Source organism: Ovis canadensis, chromosome 10 (assembly GCF_042477335.2).
Source record: "Ovis canadensis isolate MfBH-ARS-UI-01 breed Bighorn chromosome 10, ARS-UI_OviCan_v2, whole genome shotgun sequence".
Classification (NCBI taxonomy): Eukaryota; Metazoa; Chordata; class Mammalia; order Artiodactyla; family Bovidae; genus Ovis; species Ovis canadensis.
The window spans coordinates 31,128,200-31,151,750 of NC_091254.1; the positions used below are offsets into that span (position 1 = coordinate 31,128,200).

At 37.5% G+C, this 23,551-nt stretch overlaps 1 protein-coding gene across 3 annotated transcripts; it reads right to left on the reverse strand.

Annotated features, from left to right (window-relative positions):
- Nucleotides 1-1,594: 1,594 nt before the first annotated feature.
- ESD (esterase D) lies at nt 1,595-23,089 on the reverse strand. Of its 3 annotated transcripts, none has more exons than XM_069601312.1 (10): nt 22,501-23,089; nt 19,034-19,082; nt 16,477-16,551; nt 15,814-15,902; nt 11,786-11,884; nt 10,227-10,351; nt 8,835-8,954; nt 8,037-8,135; nt 5,922-6,089; nt 1,595-1,838 (listed from the first exon to the last, which is right to left on the reverse strand). In XM_069601312.1, the coding sequence occupies exons 3-10, from the start codon at nt 16,542-16,544 to the stop codon at nt 1,758-1,760; spliced, it is 849 nt and encodes a 282-aa protein (XP_069457413.1). In that variant the 5' UTR covers nt 16,545-16,551; nt 19,034-19,082; nt 22,501-23,089; the 3' UTR covers nt 1,595-1,757. The 3 variants fall into 3 exon arrangements, with proteins under 3 accessions (XP_069457413.1, XP_069457411.1, XP_069457412.1); XM_069601310.1 differs by lacking the exon at nt 22,501-23,089 and adding an exon at nt 22,241-22,422; XM_069601311.1 differs by lacking the exon at nt 22,501-23,089 and adding an exon at nt 22,219-22,353.
- Nucleotides 23,090-23,551: the final 462 nt, after the last annotated feature.

Genomic DNA, 23,551 nt, shown 5'->3' on the forward strand with positions numbered 1-23,551 from the left:
ATGGGGTCACGAACAGTTGGATATGACTGACTGACTGGACATTACGCTGGATCTCAGCAGACTCCCATTAGCAGGCCACCATACCGACAGGCCAACACTTGCGATTTCTCCCAGCGTCAGCCATTCAGGGAGGTGTACAGTGGCACTTCATTGTCTGCATTTCCCTGGTCTTATGAAGTTCAACACATTTTCATGTATTTATTAATCATACTTACATCCCATTTTGAGAAGTACCCAATCGAATCTTTTGCCCACTTTTCTGCTGGTTTATCTTTTAAATAATTTATGGAGTTCTTTATATATTCTAGATGCAGGTTCTGTCCAATCCCCATTTTGCAAGCACCTCCACCCATTTCATGGCTTGCCTCTACTAGTAATGGTGGCTTTACTGTATTGTTTTGTTTCGTAAAGGGAGATTAAAGAGAGTTTTTACAATATTTATAGTGATCCAGGAAATGAGTCAATTCCTTTGCCTCCTTCTGTCAGGTGACTGCTAGAAGCACACAAAACTAGTATTAGGAGTTCACTTTTAGGTTATTTGTTATTATAAAGTCATGGAAATGATTCCTTATTATATGAAAGACTCATGGATTTCAGACTTGGTTAGCCAACTCCCACAATGACACAGCAAATTCCTTATAAAATGTCTCTTATTGTACATGTCTACCAATAGTTCTGCTTCTCTGGTTAAATCCTCAACAAATACAAAGATCATAGGATCACACAATTATTTTTCTTTATAAAGGAATTATCTACATGAAAAAATTTGTGAATTAAAAAATTTTTCTTATTAGAGGACACAAGTTTGTTCAGACTTAGAACCATTTGGGTGCAGTTGATTGTAGGGTTCAATCTTGAATACTAATATTTAAATAGTAATAATTTTTAAAAAGTTTAGTCTAATTCACATTTACATAGTACTTATTTTATAACTTTAAAAACCTGATGTCTTCCTCTATTACCATGTAATATGCACTCTTCTTGAATGTTTAAAATGTATAATTTTTGTGCTCTTCAACAGAAAAATATATTTCTTTTAAAACAACCAGAATTCACCTATCATGTTTCAAAAGTGTGTCCATTAAGTTCTCGAAGGAACACACTCTGGTACTTACAAAGAGAATCATTACTTTCCTTGGCCGAGTTTATCAAGCTACATTTCTGCATGTAACTAAAGGAAAATATCTTTCACAGTAACATATGAAACAAGTTTCCTTATCTAATTTCAGGTCTAATCTAGTATTTAATTCTTGTCTCTTGAGAGAGGTCCATAAACCAATGTCCACAAATCCATTTGACTCAACAGATAAGAAATATCATTGACTGGGTTCTGTAAATCTGACTTCTAATCTTAGCTCTCCCACAAATAACTGTGTAATGATGGGAAATTCACTTAATCTTTCTGAGTCTATTTCTGTATTCATCAACTAACAAGTACTTATTCAATTCAGTGACCACTAGAAGCCAAGCAGTTGTTAGACACTAGATACAAAACAGGACAAAAAGACAGCCCATGCCTCTGAATCATTTCCAAATGATCTTGAAAAAGCTGTTAAGTATCTAATATTTCCCAAGTAAACACTGGTAAAGTAACTTTTAAAATCAGAAGCAGGTTTGATATATTTATTCAGTGAGTGATTCAACTACAGAATGAAGCATTTTTAGCATTATGAAATCCAAAGTTTTAAAATCTTATTTCCTTGCAATTCTGTTTATTACAATTTTATAATCCTGAAGAGATTCTTATCTGAAGTTTTTCATGCATTCAGATATTTTGCATGATGTCTGATGTGATCAGCAATAAATGTTGCAATGAAGTAGTAGCTGTGATCATAACCCTAGAAGACAAAACAGAGAGATGATGTTTATCTATCATTCAGAAAAGTCGATAAAGGGACATTGAATATATCTTGCATGTCACTTAATTGGCTTGTAAATAATTAAACTATCACCATATGTGAACAGTTTCTAATCAAAGCTTATTACACTTGTACTTCAATATTTTCACTGAAAAAAGAATAGCAAAAATGTAAAAAGAAAAAAAAAAGAAACATTCTGCATAGCCTAGTTTCTAGATGCTGCCAGTAATACATGCAAAGAAAAGAAATATCACATTAATTAAACGCACAGAGTAAACATGTGGTCATATCAACAAGGACATAAAAGACTCAGAATTTAGAGCTTAGGAACACAGGCAAGAAGTTTCAAATCCCAAAGGAAACACACACCCACCGATAAGAAAATGTTAAGATACAAAATAAGCGCACATAAACAATACAGAGAAAGAGCTTGTGCACAGCCAAATGCCCCATCCTGGGAAGTTAAACAGGGCCATCGTAAATCACATTAAGAATCTGACCTCCTGTGCAGTAAAAGCCTACTACAGCTGAGGAAAAAGGAATAATTAATTAAATGCTGACATCTCTCAGCAATAAACCAAATTGGGTAAAAAGTCAGTAAACTTTTAAAAACTACCATGCTGCAGAAAGAAAATGTAATTGAGTTGAAACAGATTTCTATCTGGTCAAATAAAACCAGTAGCAGGTGATCAATGGCAAAAGAAGCAACCCTTCCCGAAGGTGTCCTCTGAGTACAAAGTAAGTACCTTTCAAGGGAAAAAGAAATTAAAAATAGGATGGGAAAAACTTGAGCATGTTAAAAACCAGGTTAATTTTTAGGACAGCCCTTACCCTGCCAGAGGCAATTAAAATATAAAATAGGATAAACCAGGAAAGAGAAGAGTCTAAGAAAGTTTAACCTGATCAAGCAAATGGTCTGACTGGAAGAAAACCAAATTTTTCTAAGCACTGAAGAAACAAAACTGGACCTAATGAAAAATATCATGTGCCTTTCAGGGAACAAGGCAAAATCCCTAAGGTTTTGATGAATCAGTAAACCTTCTCAATCTCTAACTTCCAGCAGTACACAAAGCATATCTTGGGTACACCCGTTAATAAAGAGTTCTCCTTTAAAATCATCAAAGAAACTTAAAAGCAATCTGCTTTCTATATTCAGTGGCCAAACTGTAGAAGTGAATCTGACAGGAATGCTGTCAAAATTAAGGCTGAGCCTTGGAATTATTTGGTTTCACGTCACTCAATGATTAGACCAGTCCCAGTTAATTAGTTAATTTAGAGCTGAAGGACAGTTTCTTATATAAAGAAAGTAGGAGACGAGCATTTGGCACCCATGTAATTCTTGGTAAGAGGTCAAATATACCCACGATTTTTAGGCCACAAAACCTGTGAAGCATTGTACCAAGTAGTACCTGCCAGTTTTCAGATAAAAAAATGACCGAAAACAGGTATGCATCTATGCTCATTGGTGTCCGACTCTGTGACCCCATAGACTGAGCCCAGCAAGCTCCTCTGTCAATGAGGCTTTCCGGGCAAGAATACTGGAGCGGTGGCCATTTCCTATTCCAGGGGATCTTCCCGACCCAGGGGTCGAACCCGTGCCTTTTGTGTCTACTTGCATTGGCAGGCGGATCCTTCACCACTGAGCCACCTGGGAAACCCTAACGATAAAGCAGACAGTAAGTCCCTCAGACCTGAGGTAGTCTGCAGCCAACGGAAGTTGGCTTGAAACTCTGAAAAGTTGCCTCTCTGGAGCCACTGCTGAGGTATGATTGTACTGCGCATTCAGCTAAAACAAACCTAAACCTGCCCTGCTCCAGACTGTGCATCACTCAAACTGCCCATGCTGGAAGGAAAGGAAACAGAAAACTGAGCCTGAGCTAAAAAGTGTGACTGATGATTTCAACACTTTCTCATCGTTAAATAAAAAAGGAAAAGGAATGTTTTGTCTTCACTCTTCGTTAACCACAGACAACTACGTTTTTCAGTTGCTTGGGATATAGGCATTTTAGAAATAAAAAAATTGACTTATTTTTTTCCCCTCAAGAATTTCATCAGTGTTCTAACCCTGCTGCTTTTATAACAAACTCTAGAAATTTTTCAGTCTTTGTAGGAAGGCTGAAACTTTGCTGTTAGTGGTAACCACAAAATTTCCTGGCATAAACTCAAGGGATGCAGAAGAGGCAACCAACAGCACTATTGCCAAGAAGTTAAAGTCATTTGGGAAAAAGCACGCTTTGTTACATCACTTATAGCTAGAATTAATAAAATTCAACACACTGTTAGCTTTATAATCAAATTTCTCAAGGCTGATCATTGATGTAAAACATGTAATTCTGATGATAAATGTTCAAATTAATCTATCAATAAAAAATTCTATTTTTAAATGATGGATAGTCACAAGAAAGAAAAAAGGAATGTTGGGGAGGATGTGGAGAAATTAGAACTCTTGTGCATTGCTGATGGGAATGTAAAGTAGTATAGCTGCTATGCAATATAGTATGAAGTTTCCTTAAAAAATTAAAAACAGAATTACCACATGATCCAACAATTCCAATCCTGGGTATAATAACCAAAAATAACTAAAAGCAGAATCTTCAGGAAACATTTACACATCCGTGTTTATAGCAACATTATTCACAAGAGCTAAGACTTGGAAGCAACCTTCACGGTTCATTGACAGATGACTGAATAAGCAAAATCTGGTAATATGCATAGGATGAAATATTATTCAGCCTTAAAAAGGAAGAAAATTCTGGCACACGATACAACATGGATGAACCTTAAGAGGATTATGCTAAATGAAATCAGCTAGTCACAAAAAGACAAATACTATATGAGCCCACTTATGGGAAATCCTCAGGGCAGTCAGAGAGACAGGAAGTAAAACGGTGGTTGCTAAGGGTAGGGGGCAGGGAGGCATGAGGGGTTAGTGCTTAATAGGAACAGAGTTGCACTTTTACAAGATGAAAAGAATTGTGGAGAGGAATGATGGTGAAAGCTCCACAGCATTATGCATGAATTTACACCACTGAAATGGACACTTACAAAGAGTTAAGGCAGTAAATTTTATGTGGTATTTTACCACAATTTTTAAAAAGCTGAAAAAAATAAAAACAAAACAAAACAAAACAAAAAACCCAAACAGGTGGACAGGATAGGAATGGTCTCTCATCTGGTCATATAAGGATAAAATGAGTTAATGCTGTGAAAACAGTTTTGTAAGCATACACATTGATCTAGATAACACTTATCATTATAAGTTTTAGATCAATGTGCCTGGAATATTACTCATAAACATATTACCCATATGGCATATTACCCATAAACATGAATAAAAATGTTTTCAAAAAGCCTGGCCATGTATAATTTTCAGGGTTCATTTTTCATCCTGAAAGAAAAATTTTGTTTATATTATGTTCTGAAGTATATGATTATATAATTTAAAAAAAATAAAGGCAGAATTATTTAATTATAACTATATTAGCATAGAGCTAGGTGAGTAGTGAATAGTCAAAAGTATTTTAGCCAAGGAAAAAGGAAAATCTGCAAACCAACTGAAATCTAGCAATCGTTCTTAAACAACGAGCAAGCCTCACAACAGATAGGTTCGTATCTAACTCAATAATATAGTGCATATATGCGTGTCAGACAAATATTACACAGCTTCCGAGGCTAAGATGTGTATCTAAAGTGAAGAGTAATTAAGGTGTAAGCTTGTCTTTTTATTTGACTGCAACAATAGCTGCATGTGTAAAGAAAGATACCCGATAATGTTGATGATTAAGTACCACCCAAGCATCAAACTTTGACCTATTTACTGATTTTACAGTAGGACAGAAAATTGTAAATACTTTTCACTGCCAAATGCTTTCCTATTTCTCTGTAATCTGGTCTTAGATATCATTAACTTAATAGGGAGGTTTTCACTTTGTCTTATTATAATTAGAAAATATCTTAACTAGAGGTACCTTTTCAAATTCTAAAATCAAATTTAAAAAGTACTATGGAATCTTGTTTTTTTAATAGTGAATTTAGACCAAGGTAAGGTTTCCTGGTACTTGCCTCTTGTAATCTGAAAACAACAGGGATTTTCTTTTCTGTACAGGCAGCTATGAAGTTATCAGGAAGTAACTGTCCATCGGAAAGGAACTCGTCCTCTTTCCCTTGATCAATTAGTATATCCAGCTGAGAATCTGGATAGGACTTCACAAGACAGGTAGCATCATAAGCCTATAAAAAGAGGAGAAATAATGAAAAATAAATTCACAAGGGCCAGAAAGATATTCTTCAGAATATCCTATACTAGAACTGAATAGAATTTTAAGTCATTCAAGCTATAAGGCTGATTAAGTTGGCTTGTCTGGTTTTTATTTATAAGGTCTTCAGAATGCTATTCTCATTACAGCCTCCTCCTTACTTTCAAGCAGTCCTAGACCAACAGCAAGGATTTTATATCTCAAGTATTCTTCATTGTGTAGCCTTTTTTCTTCTAAATCATCAAGGTTATTAACCACCTCTCAACTCCAAAAACCTTGATTTTTTTCCTTTGTAAATCCTTTCACAAATTGACTATTTCTTCTATTTCAAATAAGCAGTCTATTTTTGTTTCTGCTTTTTGACTAATTCCAGACATAAATCTCTCTTTTTCTATCTGCTAAAAACCACCAAATATCTACAATCTCCAGGAACTTTCAGGAAGACGTGAATAATCTGAATCATGTTAACAACTCAAATTGAGTATCTGAGGAGCTGCCACTAGTTATAATTTTCTATTTTACTATCCATCTTTAAATGTGGATCACTCATGTATATTCACTAACCACACTGATGGATTGATCAAGAGAAACAAAAGATTTTCCGTTCTAAAGTATCATGCTTTTTCAGACTTGCTTTCTTTAGTCTTAAAAGGAGAGTGAAAGGAGACATATGAAGTCCAACTAGTTTAAAGTTCTTTGATTTCATAATTCTGCATAGCCTCCTTCTTCCAAGAGTAAATTAAATGCTGGCCTAAACACAGCATCATTAAGACAGTAAAATCTACGGCCACTTGGAGAAAAAGGATACACATTCCTTTATAGGCTACCTCTCCCCTACTTCTCTCAATCAGCTGGTCTTTCACTCAAATCTTCTATTAGACCGTAAGGCCCCTGTGCACAGGAAAGGATCATCACCTTCTTCACAGAAGATTTCAAAACTCCACACAAACTCTGCATATGGTGAGAACTCAAAGCACTGATGAGCAAGCATTGTCAACGCATTGTTCTCCAAGTAACTAATGGTAACAATTTTTGGCATTCTTCCAATATAATGAAAACCTAGGCCTAAGCAAAACTAAACTTTAATCTAGTGACTAAGAGATTAACTTTCCAATTCTGTTAGAATTTCAGTGACCAAACTTAAGTAAAACAGGGGTCCATGAGTACATGATTTTGAAATAACAGCAATGAAAAAAGGTTCTTTTTTTCCCCCTACTCAACTATCTGCTACTTGCTAACAAGCACATGGTGATGAGCTCATTTGTAAAATATTCAAATTCTTGGTAGGAGTTTTCAAATAGCCTATTTCTGCACAGTCTTGGAAAAAAGGGCCTGTTTTATTTTCATCTAGAAGCATCTGCTCCTATGCTTTAAAAAGCAATCTCGCTGTTGGAAATAGACTCATAAATGTACATTACATACACAGTATCTATGTTTAAAGGCTGTTAAGCCTATAATTAAAAATCTAAACCTGAGAGACACTATATTTTGAAACAGATACACAAAATAAAAACCCAGGCCTCCTGGTTCTTATCATACAATCAAGCACATAGTTAATAACAGGTAAGTCTAAATTTAGTAACAGAGGGTATTTCTTGTAATGTTAATTTAGAAAATAAACATATAAATTAATCATTAGCAGAAAAAAGATGTAGCCTCAGAATATCTGCCATAATTGAATACAATTTTAAAAAGATCCTTCATGGGTGTTGTTACTGTTATATGTATTCACTTCTGTTAATTAATTTTAGCTCTGGATGTTTGGGCTTCCATGGTAGCTCAGATGGTAAAGAATCTGCTTGCAATGCAGGGGACCCTGGATCCTTACTTGAACAAGTTAGGAATATAATGTCTGTAGAGCAGCTTTTCAACAAATTTGAAAACTTATGAATGAGTATTAAGAGAGCCATCCAGTACCTACCTCCCATTTACTTTGATCTGTTCCCAAATATCCGGTAAAGGCTTTTTTGCCCCAACGACAGAGCACTGGGTTGCAAAGTGGAGCAAATGCTGACACAGACTTAAGGCACAAAAATAAAACAAAATTTACAAACAAGTTATATTTTCGTAAGTTGACTATGCACAGATATTTGCAACTTGCTTAAAAACTCTGACTTGCTGTGAAAATCCCTGTAAACGATTTTTCTTCTGCTATACTATGAGCTTAGATTATATGCCTCTCCAAGATCCATCATCCTTTGTGTGTTCTATTCAAAGAGCTAATAAAATATAATTGCTAAAGCAACAAAGCAGTACATTACATTTTCATTAAATAAGGCACAAATGAAAATTTATGATGAATTTCTACTCAGTTTTTGCATTTAAAACAATGGAAAATCAGAGTAAACTTTATGTGAGAATATTCTTGATAAAAATATAAGGAAATCATAACATACTGCTACAATAACATTAGTCAAGACTAACTTTTAGAAAAAAAGAGCCTAGAAAACTATAGTTTGAATAGAAGCTATGAAAATTTCTTGATAATACCTCTAGCAGACCAATGAGAAAACACTGGGATACAAGCCTATTCTTTTGAGTCTAGCATCTATTGTATGGTCAATTTAATAGTCTTCCCCCACAATCTCTTGAAATGCCCAACACTAGAAAAGTTTAGTCCCAATACTAAATAACAGTATCTAATTTCAATCTCTGTAAGTTCCTAATATTATATTATTCAAGAGAAATATCTGTTACTAGAAGCTTAGGTTAATCTTACTTTGTATTTTCCAGGATTCTTCAAAGCACAAATCAGAGCTCCATGGCCTCCCATAGAGTGGCCAAAAATAGACATCCTTTGGGGGTCCACTGGAAAATTGTCATTTACGAGTTGGGGAAGCTAGGGAGAATTTAATGGTGGGACAGAAAATATGAGAGAAGTAAGTTTAGACTCTTTCAAAGTTGTATAAAAAAATCAATACTTCCAAATCATAGTCTTAAAATGGTTTACACCGTAAAGATTTTTAAAAAATGCAGGATAGACAATGATTATTAATATATCACTGGAGAATATATGATACATCACCCTTAGAAAGCAAATTTAAGATGATAATGCAGAAAGAAACTTCAAAATGTTCTAAACTTTGATCCAATAATTTCACTTCCTGGAATCTATAACCGGGAAAAGTTCTTGTGGGTAAAAAAAATAATACACAAAGATAATCAATGCAATAATACACATTATGGTAAAAGACCTATGTAAACATATAAATAGCTCCATTAGAAAAAAGTAAATCATGGCATATGATGGAATACTATCCAATTCTTAAAATTATGTTACAAATAGATCAGAATATTATACAATATTTGTTTTACATAACTAAAAAAGAACAAGATAAAAATGTTTCACAATTATATGAAAACTAGTCATAAAACAAAATCTGGAATATACCAAAATATAGTTGTTTGGGGTGACAGAATTACACATGATTAAAATTTTATACTATTATTTCTGAATTTTTATGATGCAGACATTGTTAAAATCATAAGATTTAGAAAAATGCATAAACTGTACACAAATATTATTAATAGAAGCAATGCTTTACCACTTATCCTTTCCGATTATGATTAATCCCTGTGAAATATGTCTGAATGAACCAACTACCAGAGAAATGCAAACTGTTTTCATATACTATTTGCTTTGTATAAGCTGGTCAATGTAAACAGGTATCAAGATAATTATCAAATTCTTTAAAATTGTACTTAGTGAATTTAAATTGTAGAAAATAGGAGTATAGTACCAGTAAACTTTGGAATCTTTGCAAAGGTAGTTAGTAAATATAGACTAAATAGGCTTCGCAGGTGCCACTAGTGGCTAATGCAGGAGACGCAAGAGATGTGGGTTCAATCCCTGGGTCGGGAAGATCCCCTGGAGTAGGAAATGGCAACCTACTCCTGTATTCTTGCCTGGAAAATTCCATGGACTAAGCAGCCTGGTGGGCCAGAGTCCACGGGCTGCAGAGAGTTGGACTGAGCAACTGACCACATCACATCACATCTACCAAACAGATTCAACAATACCATACCTTAGTTTAAAAGACTAGGAGGACCTTGTGTCCAAAATCAAACTTTCACAGTCATCAATTAATAATTACAATGTAAATTAAATTACCTCCTTCGTTACGTAAGAGTACATTCTATAGTTAGTTTTCCAAAGATCTTCAGTAGCATCGACATAAAACCCAGCGCCAGTGCCAAAGTCCCAGCTGTCCTCTTCTCCTTTAATATTGCAGCCACCTAATTAAAGAAAAGTCTCGTGGTTTCATCTACTCTGTTAGCAATGGCCCACGTTTAATAATACGCTTTAAAATGAACCTGAATATTCAGTTGCATCAGAGCTGCTCACTGGACATTGGGAGCTCTCTGGCCTTTGGGGGCACATACTTCCTTGCCCTCTTGAGTGCGGTCCTGTGACTAGTTCCAGCCAATGAGGTAGGAAAGGGAGGACATGGTCCTCCAGGCGGGGTATTCACTGGCTCTCTCTGTTGATGTTAGAAGCTCCTCAGTGTTCTGAACACATCCTCACTCTGTTTTACCTGTCAAAGGGTTTCGACCTTCTTTTTATCCTTCGTAAATGTGTTGAAATTTCTTCTCTGATGACCCTCCTCACTACCCCAACACTTCTTTGCTTCTCTGTACCACTGTGATCTCAGAAGGGAATGGGGACAAATACTTGTGTTCAATTAGTAATCTTGAACTGACAGCGAAAATGTCTTCTTATATACTCTGGAATCATTCCATCCTGTTTCTTCTATTTATCCATTCCCCCAGTGGAATTTTCTTACATTCTTTTTTAATTAATTAGGTTTTATTTTATATACTTGCATGCAGTTTAAAGTCAACCACTGGGATTTCGAATAAAATCATAGTGATATGTAATTGGATGGAAATGACCTCTTTGTAAGAGTTAGTCTGCTCATCCAGGAACATGGCACTTTTCCACTAATGATCATTAAGAATTTCTTATGGTTTTTACTTAAAAATAAACCTTATTTTACAAGTTTATTCTGGAGACATGTTTTTGATGCTCTTCTGAATTAAACATTTCATTACATTTCCTGTGAGACATGTTTTACTTTTTGTATCATAGGGACCATGAAAGGAAATGCACTGCTTCCCAAGGCTGGTCATTCAACTTCCAGATAGATTTAGCTTCCATTTAAATTCCATTTCCTGACCCTTCCAAGGTCACAAAACAAGTTTCAACAATCTGATGGACTGAGTTCTCAAATACCTGATAGTCTCATTTCTCTAATGTATACATTATAATCCCTTGTATTAAAACTAATATTTCTTTAACTGCATGACTGTTTGATGACTAACAGAAATGAGAAAAGATAATTACTACATGACAAGACAGGCTACCCAAGGAACAAAAAAATTATTTCCTATGCATTGTGAGTTATTTTGGTACTAGTGCCAATATGACAAAGATTATTTGAGTTGCTCAGGCTCTGCTTTAAAGCGTCAATCTATGAAACGGGAATAGCAAAACTGTTAGTAAAATTCAGTGAGGAAAATATATAGTATGGTATTTTAGAGTCATGCTGTTGCTTGAAAGATTAGTAAATAGCAAAAATACAAAATAGACTGTGTATATGCTACTCTGCTTGCAACTTAGTCTTAAAGATTTATACTTTTACAAAGGATCTCTGGAGTAAGAACACTTACGAGGGCTGGTATCTGGAGCGATGACGACAAGGCCATGTTCCGAAGCAGCTTGATGATACCCAGATTTTGATATAAAATTTTGTTCTGTGCAAGTTAAGCCTAAAGATTAAAAATATTGTTATCTCATGCTATACTGTGAACGGCTTATAAGCTTTAATTTTTTTACAATACAAGAAAATAAGCTCACTTACTATTAAAAAGGTTTATTGTTTTTTTAAAGAAATCATGCTGAAAAAGACACTGAAGTTTCTCTTTTCATAAAATTTGTAACAGTATCAATCTAAGAATTGTCTCAGGTTAAATAATCCCCCAGCTGTCTTTTCAAAGTCACCCACTAAAATTTTAATTACAGAAATCGTTTGGACTGGATGTGTTTGGGAATTCAGAATTTTTCAAACCGTAGAATGGCAAGATGGTGCCTAAACCAAATGTTATAACAATCCCAATGGTGTGTTATCAAGTATGCTAATACTATTCCTGCATTAAAACATAAATGTTCAGTGAGATAATATTATGGTCATCATAGTACTATTTTTATATACAAGTAGTTCTCAGCAATAAAATTTGGACTATTCATCTTTTAATTTCTCAGTGTACTAAGAAGAGAACTGCTGCTGCTGCTGCTGCTAAGTCGCTTCAGTCGTGTCCGACTCTGTGCGACCCCATAGATGGCAGCCCACCAGGCTCCCCCGTCCCTGGGATTCTCCAGGCAAGAACACTGGAGTGGGTTGCCATTTCCTTCTCCAATGCATGAAAGTGAAAAGTGAAAGTGAAGTCGCTCAGTTGTATCCGACTCTTAGCGACCCCACGGACTGCAGCCCACCAGGCTCCTTCACCCATCAGATTTTCCAGACAAGAGTACTGGAGTGGGGTGCCACTGCCTTCTCCAAAGAAGAGAAAAATGGTCACCAAATATCTTCCTTAATTGAGTTTTAGTTTGAGTTTTTACAACTGTTCCTGCCATTTTTCCTAGCTCGTTTTTTTAGTTACGTGATAGAAGAGATGACAATTCTCTTATTACGGGAGCCTAATACTATTGATATAATGATGTGAGAATGGCCAAGAATGAACTGGCAATAGAAGCTTGAAGTTAAACACCATTTAACCCAATAGCCCTTTTCTAGTTGCTGCTGCTAAGTCGCTTTAGTTGTGCCCAACTCTGCGTGACTCCATAGACGGCAGCCCACCAGGCTCCCCCATCCCTGGGATTCTCCAGGCAAGAACACTGGAGTGGGTTGCCATTTCCCTCTCCAATGCATGAAAGTGAAAATTGAAAGTGAAGTCGCTCAGTCGTGTCCAACTCTTAGCGACCCCATGGACTGCAGCCCACCAGGCTCCTCCATCCATGGGATTTTCCAGGCAAGAGTTCCGGAGTGGGGTGCCATTGCCTTTTCTAGTAGTGAATGCTAAATGTCCCAATATGCCTGATAATTAGCAACACTAAAACTTACTGATTTGCATGAAGCAGAATAAATTAACTACACAACATAGTTTATAGTTTCTATTTATTCCCCAACAGCCAGCACAGAGAGTTATGAAATGGTTGCCCAATAAAGATGTCCTAAATTAATAATTATAAGATAGAAAGTTACAAGTGTCATTGGATAAATGTTACTAGAGTTTATGGTTAAACCGTTAGGACATATATATTTTCACTAGTTATGGCAAGGGAACAAGGTCCTTGTTCGTTCCTCTCAGAATGCCTTTCATAAACACTGCAGCCAGATCATGGTGGAGAACTGCCTCAAATACTGATAAAAGGTCAGCAATTTTAATTAAATGTAAATGTAATACAAATGCAAATCAAATGTAACCTTAATGTAAACGTGTTCAAAGGAGGCAGGGTAATGTGCAGACTGCATGAGTTTTGGATTTCAAACAGTATCTGGTTGTAAATGTCATTCAACTCCTTCTTAACTAAACTAAGTTAAGTTAGTTACTTAACTATGCAAGCAATGAATATTTTGAGCCTCAGTTCTTTCATTTGAAAAATGATAGGGATGATATTACCTATTTTTACCTCATAAGGTAGCTATGAGGATTAAATGCGATAAGGTGTAAAGGGTCTTTAAACTGTGTCTGAGACACAGTTCAGAGTCGTGCATTTGGGAAATGGAAATGTATTTAGAGATCAGAGAAAAAATTTTTTTTTCGTTAGTCAGAACACAAATTTCCTGATTAAGATAGTAGGGTGTGAACAGTACTCAGGGAAATGAAGATACTTCTACTAGCAGAATTGTGCGCAAGCATATGAAAATGAAGATGGTTACTATTAATAACAGCTATTTGGTCAACTATACTTATTTTATATGAAGAGCTGGGGTTTTTTTTTTCGGGTAACAACTTTATTGAGGTGTAACTCAGATGCCATACAATTCACTCCTTTGAAGTATACAGTTCACAATAAAGATAGTCTGATTTCAGTTAATTTGTAACAATTGATGCTATCTTTCTGTCACTGTATTCCTTCAATTAACTGGGGTGTAAACCTTCCAGTATTCTTCTATCACTTTTTCTCAAGTGTGCTGGTCAATCTTACCTTTTTTCAGAAAATCAAGCCTTAATTTCCAAGGTTTATCTCTTCTTTAGCATCTCACTACGGAAAATGTCCTGTCATTTGATGTAAACAAATAAACAAACTATTTTCTATATTCCTAAAGTTCAGATGATACATCTTGATAGATTTCAATTACAGTTAAGAATTTAGGACCTTATTATTACAGTGCCTATTATACAATACCCTGGTACATCTGGCCTGGGTTATTAGTCTTTTAACAAGAGATATGACTGAAGTAGCTCTCACAAGAAACAAAATTCCAAAAGAACAGGAGAAAAGAATGAATAAGGCTTTGGCCCATGAATCAGAAAACATGTTCACTCCTGTATGTGATTCTGAGTAATATATAATATCCTGGCCATGCTTACATGATTTCTAAAGCATCTTTAGCTGTACAATACTATGTTTCTAAAACAAACATGGGATCTATCACTGCTTTTGGCACTGCCCAGTGCTCTTCCAACAAAACTGGTTTGCTTTCTCTACTCAAAGAAACGAGATGCTGAGTTAAAGTTATGTACGTACTTAATTTTTACCTTTGAAAATGAAATATAACGCTCTAAGAGTGATAATTTGGTGAGAAAACATACATAAGGGAGGATTTAGTAAATCAAAGTTGTAAGAAGCAATTTTAAAGAAACAACAATACAACTCTATGACATAATTCCGTTTTCTATGAGTCTCTTAAAATGTTTGCTTCTAAAGATGAAGTGCCAGGATCTTGTGAAAGAGCTCTCACAATCCACTGGACAGACTTTGATATTCACCAGTGATTAAGAAGAAGTCTTCTGTGATGTTCCAGATTTTGGGGGGAGAAGATCCAGGTCCAATTAAAACATTCTAGAGAACACTATAAGAAGTTACTTGTCTGTGGTTTCTAATTACCATATCACAGGTACCCTGATTTTACCTAACAATGTTCTATTTGAGTGGTAAAGTCTCTAAGAAATGTTTGGTTAGGAACAAACTAAGTAAGTTTTCTAAGCTTTTGCCAATGAGTCTAGAACTTTACATTTTCTGCTAAATTATGTGGTCTAACTGAAAAAGAAGTAGATTTCCCTGGTTGGCTCAGTGGTAAAGAATCAATCTGCCAATGCAGGAGATGCAGGTTCGATCCCTAGGTCGAGAAGATCCTCTGGAAAAGGAAATGGCAATCCACTCCAGAATTCTTGCCCCGAGATCCCATGGACAGAGGAGCCTGGTGGGCTACAGTCCATGGGGTCGCAAAAGAGTCCAAACACGACTTAGCAATTACACAATAACAACACAGACGTGAAAAAAGAAGTAATGAAAGAAATGTAATTCAGTAGGTTTGAAATTATTCTCAGGATAAAGTAAGAGCAGACTATAGGCTCCTAAAGTCTTTATAAATGGTTAAGAAAGCACAACAAAAAGTCAAGATGGGAGTAAGATAAGCCAGGAAAAAAAGGAAAAGAAACTCCTTTACAAAACTCAAACCCATAACACTTACCAGACAGCCAATATAGCACAGGGCACTTTCCAGTTTCTGCCTTTGGTGGTAAATAGACAGCAAATTTCATTTTGCACTTCAGTTCAACACTACACAGACACCAAAAAAGAAAAAAAAAAATTGCCCCTCATTAGTCAGAAAGAAACACAAAACAAGTGATTTAATGTCCAGAATAAGTGATCTCGTCAACATTTTAGGGATATACCCCTAGCCCTTAAAGAAAGAATGGGGCCAATTTAGCATACTAATCAACCCGAGCTTATGCTGTGCATGGTACCCAGTCATTTGGAGAAGAATGAATTAAAACAATAAATATAATACTGTCAATATGAGCACGACAATTTTTAAATGAAAAATTGTTTCTAAAGAAACGTATGAAATAACAAATCTAAAGATCTTAAACTACATGTTTGCTCACAGACACTGAAATGGACCACACCCTTAATTCTCTTTTCATATAAATATGAAATTTATATGTAACTTACAAGTAAATATCTTATTACTATCACCAATGTCAAAACTAGGTAAGATAAATTTGATAAAAACCATAGGTTTTCCATGTAAACAGTTATTCATGCAACCATGATCTTTCATGGGCTTATTTAAAGATTCAAGTAGGTGGAAGCAGAGAGAGATCTAAAATTGTATCCTCTTTGTAGTTACCTGTCATGTTCAAAAACTTTCTGCAGTCCGCCAAAGCACTTGCTGCTGGAAACCTGTTTCAAGGCCATTCTTCCCCTATTAGTGAAGAGGGATCTCATCAATCTCCAGAGAATTAGCTCTTAGAAAATTTGCAACAGAACTGTTTTCAGATAAAGTATCTAAACATATGGCTGTCTGCCACCTTGAATTTTTTTCACATGCTAATTTTCTGGTAAATCGTTACTATGAAAGTGACTAAGTTTATTAGGTATACTTACACTTGTTATATTCACTTTAGAAAACTTAAGTACTCTGGTATGTCATTAACTAATTTATTAACAAGCTTCATGATGTGTATGTCTGTGGACTGCCCCAAATTCCTTTTAGAAAGCGAGAGAATACAAATAAGTTACTAATTGATTACTTTAGCTTAGAAGATTAAACATTGTTAATAGTTTGCTGTGAACTGTAACAAAAGAGTCAATGGTATGACTGATTATGGCTGGTAAGAAAATGGGAGAAAAATGATGTAACAGTAATGGTTTTGATAATAATAAGAAAGAACATGTATTCAACACTTAGAGCATAGGCACTTTACTATACATTAAACCAGATCAAATTCCTCATCCTAGCGGAGTATTTCAGAGAAACTGCTATACAACTTTCAGATCAACATTTCTCCGTTTAAAACAAACCAGCAAGGAAAACATACGGCTGTCCTAAGTGAATTAAAAGTGAAAGTGAAATCGCTCAGCCGTGTCCGACTCTTTGTGACCCCATGGACTGTAGCCTACCAGTCTCCTCAGTCTATGGAATTTGTCAGAAAAAAATTTTTGAAGTTTGGTTAATTCTTTTCTCTCCAAAACATCTGAAAGTTTTCATGAATAATTTTAAACTTAAATGTTAAAATACCACACATTATTAATTTTTAATAATAATACCAAAAAAACCCCACAAAAAACTGGAACACCATCTTTTATGTATGGTTAAGCACCCACTGAGCAAAGAAAAATCAGATTCTGATTTGTATTTCTCAAGGAAGGATTCCCTTTCTCTTCTTATTACAAATCAGTAAATCATACACACTAAATAAAAAAATCCTCAGATCTCAGGAACAGGCATTGCCACGTTGGTGGTCTGCTCGGTGAAACCCTCTACTGTATACTAGTCCAGCTGTGCTGCTACAGTTACTCTAAAAAGACATGTAAAAACAATCTTGGAAAGCTTATTCGGGAAATGTCTTTGCAAAAGGTTAGTTTCAACCTTACCTTTAGGTAATCTCCTCGATAAATCCAAACACTGAGCTTCACGCTGGAAATCTGGGGTGTGACCCAGAGAGTCTGACCTCAGAGCCCCTTTGCTGCTCTGCTTTCCTGACTCACCAGAGGGTTTTTAAATACTCTTTAAAAAAACTTTTTTTTTTTTTCCCAGAAAAGATTGACTAATTTCACAGCATTAGGGTATTACAATTACAAACAGAGGAATTACCTTCTATTCAAAGGTTTATGCTTTTAATCTTCAAAAGGCCAATTTTTAGAAAAAATGATGTTATTAGTTACTGAATATTAATTTCAGCCACTCTTGTTCATGACTATATCTTAAACAATGAATTAAAAGAGACAGAAGTACACTTTTGAAATATATGCACATGAGACCAAAGAATAAAATTTACCTGGTGGAATTATTCTGCAAGGAATTCCTATTTTTTAAACCTGATAAGTCGCTTCAGTTGTATCCAACTCTGTGCGACCCCACAGATGGCAGCCCACCAGGCTCCCCCGTCCCTGGGATTCTCCAGGCAAGAACACTGGAGTGGGTTGCCATTTCCTTCTCCAATGCATGAAAGTGAAAATGAAAGTGAAGTCGCTCAGTCACGTCCGACTCTTAGTGACCTCATGGACTGCAGCCCACCAGGCTCCTCCGTCTATGGGATTTTCCAGGCAAGAGTACTGGAGTGGGGTGCCATTGCCTTCTCCCTTTTTAGACCTAGCAGGGACTATATCTGCGTTACCAAAACATGATACACTGAGCATATATCTAGTACATGAAAGGTATCTAAAAATTATTTGTTGAATTAATGAATGCATTTTAAACTTCTAGCTACCAAATTATGTGAAAGTTTTAAAAATTAACTTAATCTTTACCTCTATTGTTTTTATACTTTGCTACTCACCTATTTTAGTAGCTTATCACTGGTCTATTTCTTCTATTCTTTGAATGCTCTTTTTAATTAAAACTCAAAATCAACTACTTTCCGTTTAGGCAAAGAAGACAAAGTGAAAATACTGTTTTTTAAATTGGTAGAATGAATTTTTTTTTTAAAGCTCTTAAAGTTCTTTTTCCCCCAGCCACCCATTTTAGAAACTCTCTTCCATTATGAATGAAGAAAAAAGGCTCAATAAAAAATCAAGACATAAGCTAAGAAACAGATATGATATACTTTGATATATGATATACTAGGCGATTACATTTTTCACTAAAATTTTCCTATGCTAAACACAGCATATTTTAAGCCAAGTTCCTAGATTTTTTACATTCAAGTTCAAAAGTAATATATCAAAAATAAAATTTAATGTACCTGTCCAATTACTACTTGCTTTTTGGTCTGTACCAAAGGGTAGATGATCCTGAAAAAAAAAAAAAAGACCAAATGATGTATAAATGGGACATACTTTTTACAACAAAGGCAACAGTCCACTACACATTCTCAATAGAGGTATCTTCCTTTCTTAAGGTAGATGACCATCCACCCTGGGTGTGGCAGAATGGGAAGGCCAGCTGACGGAGCAGCATCGTCGCCTTACCCAGGCCCACAGTCTAAGTAACCTTAATGCCTACTTTGCCACAAGGCCTCGTGTTTGGTTAAAAACTTTTCCTGGAATAAGATTCCAATGAAGAAAGGTTTTTTTTTTTTTTTTTTCCTTTTTAAATAAACAGAAAAAAGTTCTAAATCGTAATTTGGAAGTATGAGATATCATCAACTGCTGAGAGTGAGGAGCCTATAAAACAAAGGAAGGTAACAGGGAGCCTAAGCCCACCTGAGTTGCAGGTCACACTTGTCATGCAGGGAGGATAAAGCAGGGGAGAGAGGAGAACTTAAGGACACTGGGCTGACTGGCTAGAATACACGAGCTGGTGAGAAAACTGCCTGGGCTTATGAAAGACGGTGAAGCGAGCACAACACAGGAACCAACAGAAATGTGTGCAGCAATGCACACTAAGGGACGTTTGTCTGACAGGTGTTTCACTTCAGTTCTAGGAAGAGATCTTGGGGGAGAAATGAAATTACTGAGTGCAACAGAATAAAAACACCCCTCTCTGAAACCCCCAAATGAAAACCAAACCCCCCTGCCAAAAACCCACAGTGCCAATCTTCCTAGAAAGTCAATGAAAGGTACCTCAATAGTCTTCAGAGAACAAAGGTTCTCTCAACTGCACGGTATCAACACGTGGAACGCCACTAAGGTAAAAACTATTAAAGAGAAAGGTGTCTTTATTCACAAAGCATCTACTCCTCCAAAAGGCCAAACTGTCAGATCTTACTTCTGTTGCCTTTACTCATTGCGGCTATCTCCAGAAATCTGTATTCTTTGTATTTTACCCATTCTTTCCTTCTTCTCCTCAGCGTCAAAAGTTTTCTGCCTATCTCTACCTGGATTTCCGTTCCCATCCTCTCATGGACTTTGATCCATTTCTGTCTGCAAGTGTGTCCCCATCCCACTGGCTCTAAATGACCTGCACAGGTCTCCCCAGCATCACCCAGTTATGGCACTGCTCACCAGCACTTCTTCGTAAAAATCCTTCTCGAGGCGTAATTACAAGATCTGAGTTCTTCTCTTCCATTCTTTCCTTCTCCTCCCATCTCCCTTTCCTTTTTTGTTTACACTCTTTCCTTAACTCCCATCCCCAAAGTTTCAACTACGTTTTTTGTGTGAAAGACTATAAATCTGCCCCTCTCCACACAATCGTCCTCAAACATTGGTGCCAGAATTTAAATTTCCTGTTGAACCCATCTCACCTGATATGCCTCTGGCTAGCAAAACTCAACACATCTGAAAATCTCCTACCTTCAAACCACGTTTTTCTATTCCTCTTTCTGCTCTCTTTACATCTAGGCCCATCTTACCCAATTCTGTTTGTAATGTCTTAAAGTTATCCCCTCTTTGAATTCCCATTACCACCATCCTAATTATATACAAGAAACTAAAACTGAGGTTCCTACTTGGTTTTCTTCTTTTATGTCTCACAAAAACCGATCCTGAGTAGAGGCCTAGGGCTTTAATCCATTTACCTTACTGCTCAATGGAGCCCTACACAAGTCACAGTCAAGTCTAAAACGGGCTACTTGGAATCACTCATCATTTAAATTTATTTTTAATTTTATTTTAAAATTGTGATAAAAACATAAAGTTTTCTGTCTTAACCATTTTTAAGTGCACAGTTCAATAGTGTTAAGTTGTACAGTGTTAAGTATAGTCTGTCCGTTTGGAAACATGGTTAGCTTGCTCACATTAACTAGCAGATGACAAATGCTGGCCCACAGCCAGGATCCTGCTACAGGTGCAGAGAGTTAATCCCACCCAACTATCAGGCCAGTAGCGGAAAACCAGTATGTCACTGAAATGGAAGACACTGGCATTAACTATACGATTTTTTTCAAGTTTGATCCCATTAAAAGTTCACAAAATTCAAACTATGAACTGACAAAAAGAGCACGATGAATAAAAGGCCATATATACTTCGGTCATATTATTAACTGTGTACTAATCATAATCTCTTTTCCTTCATAAAAATTCACATGGCTTGCCCACAGAAGAATTTTTAATCCACCCTGGGGGAAAAAAAGCATTAATGAACTCCAGACACCTTAACTTAAATTGTCTTCAGTGATTCCACACTATTTTTCTGGGCTTGTTTAATTTAGTCAAACTCAATCATTCTAGTATAGTCTGGATGTTTCTACTGGGGGCCATGGTACAGTGATTTTAAAGTAGGTTGTGGAGCCAGCCGCTCCAGGTTCAAATTCTGGCTTCACTAGGTACTACTTCCTGGTAGTATTCTGGTCGTGGTAGTGACTGGGGGCAAACTTTCTATGCCTCATTTCCCCATCTATAAAATGGGGATATTAATAGGACCAATCCGATAGGGTTATTAATTCATGCACTTACAACGCTGCTGGCTATGATTACTCACACTATTATTTCTGCAACCTCCAAGGCCCTCAAGGTCCGTGCAAAATGTCGCCCCCCTGACCACCCCATCAGAGATGACATCCACGCCCCGAGACAATTCTGACAGCGCATTTACAACACGATCGGACTTCCCAAGAGCTTGCAACTGCGTGCAGAGAAGCGGGTTCCCCCTCCCGTGGGGACTGCGACCGTCTAGGGTCTGCTTCCTACATGAGTGGGCTGCACATCAATTTCACGGAGAAACAGCTACGGAAACGCAGTAGGCACTTAAGAAACAAGCAGCTGCTCAAAGAAAGAGACTGCAGGCCCGAGCGCCCGGAGTTACAATTCTTGGAGGCTCACTGGGGAACAGGGGTTTGGGACGAGGCGCCGAGCCTGGGGACAAAGTCCTCCGACTAGCGCCCCTCCCTCGGCCTCCAGCTCCGGCTCCCCGCGGCCGAGCCCAGCGGCCGCGTTCTCAGCGATCGCACACACGCAAGCCGCCGCAAGGGCTCAGGAGAGTCCGCCCCCACCAGAACCCCCAGTGTCACCCGTGCGACACAGGACCCCGGCGGCCCGAGGACGACCAGACCTTTGCCCAAGCCCAGGCTCACCTCCGGTGGCGGCGGGAAAAGCAGCTGCACCAGAAGGGAAGTGCCCGGCCTAAATATGGCCGCGGGAGCCTCCGCCTCGGCCCAGCCCCTTCGGGCCCCCCCCTCCCCCCCGCTCTGGGGTCTTGTTTCCCGAGTCTCTTCGCAGCCCCACCCTCCCTTGGCCACGCCCCCAAATAATCCCCGCCCCCTGTCCCCTCCCCTTCCCTCAGACTTGCCCCTCCCACAGCGCTTGTGGGCCGCTCTCCCTTTCCAGGACTTACCTTGTGGGCGCTTAGTGGTAAAGAAGCCGCCTGCCGACGCAGGAGACGTAAGAGACGCGGGTTCGATCCCTGGGCCAGGAAGAGCCCGTGGAGGAGGGCGTGGCAACCCACTCCAGTATGCTTGCCTGGAGAATCCCATGGACAGAGGAGCCTGGCTGGCTCCATACAGTCCATGGGATCGTAAAGAATCAGACACGACTGAAGCAACTTAGCCCGCAGCCCCCTGTCCTAAGATAAGACGCCCCCGACGTCAAGGATAGGCCTTTCCCTCTATCCCCGCCCTCCCCGACTCCCTCCTACCAGACTCGTCCCGGAGGACGCAGGATAATGCCCAGGCTTTAGTGAACCTGAACTCTGGCCCTCGCTTAACTTGTGTAAAATGTTTTCGTGTAATCTTTTGAAGTTTTTTTAGAAACCAGGAGATAACTTCAAGTCCCTAGCCCCCCACCATCCCAATCTGTCACCTGCTTGGTTGCTGGAGTGAAATTGGAGCCATTTTAAAAAATCTATGCTGGAAACGTAGTAGGAGCTTCGCCTGTGTCCTGTTTTCTCCCTTCTCTCAATGTTAGATGAATTGAGCAACAGTAGTTGCTGGTTGCTGACTTAACAACAAATACTTGCTTGACCTTCTGCTTCTGTTGCTTGTTTGTTTTAACCAAACTGATTATTAGTGTACTTTGCCCATTGAGGAAATTAAATATGATTACATTAAAAGCTTACAATTTTTTTTCTTTTTTAGCCAATAGTTATACTGACAAATTTTAATGACATCTTCTAAAAGACAAGGCTGGCTTTTGGGGCACGCAACATGCCCAGTGGAACAGGATGTCAAAAGGAACCTGCGCTTAGTATAATTGATTGCTATGTCACATTGTTGGCAAAGTAATATCTCTGCTTTTGAATATGCTGTCTAGGTTGGTCATAACTTTTCTTCCAAGGAGTAAGCGTCTTTTAATTTCATGGCTGCAATCACCATCTGCAGTGATTTTGGAGCCCCCCAAAATAAAGTCTGACACTGTTTCCACTGTTTCCCCATCTATTTCCCATGAAG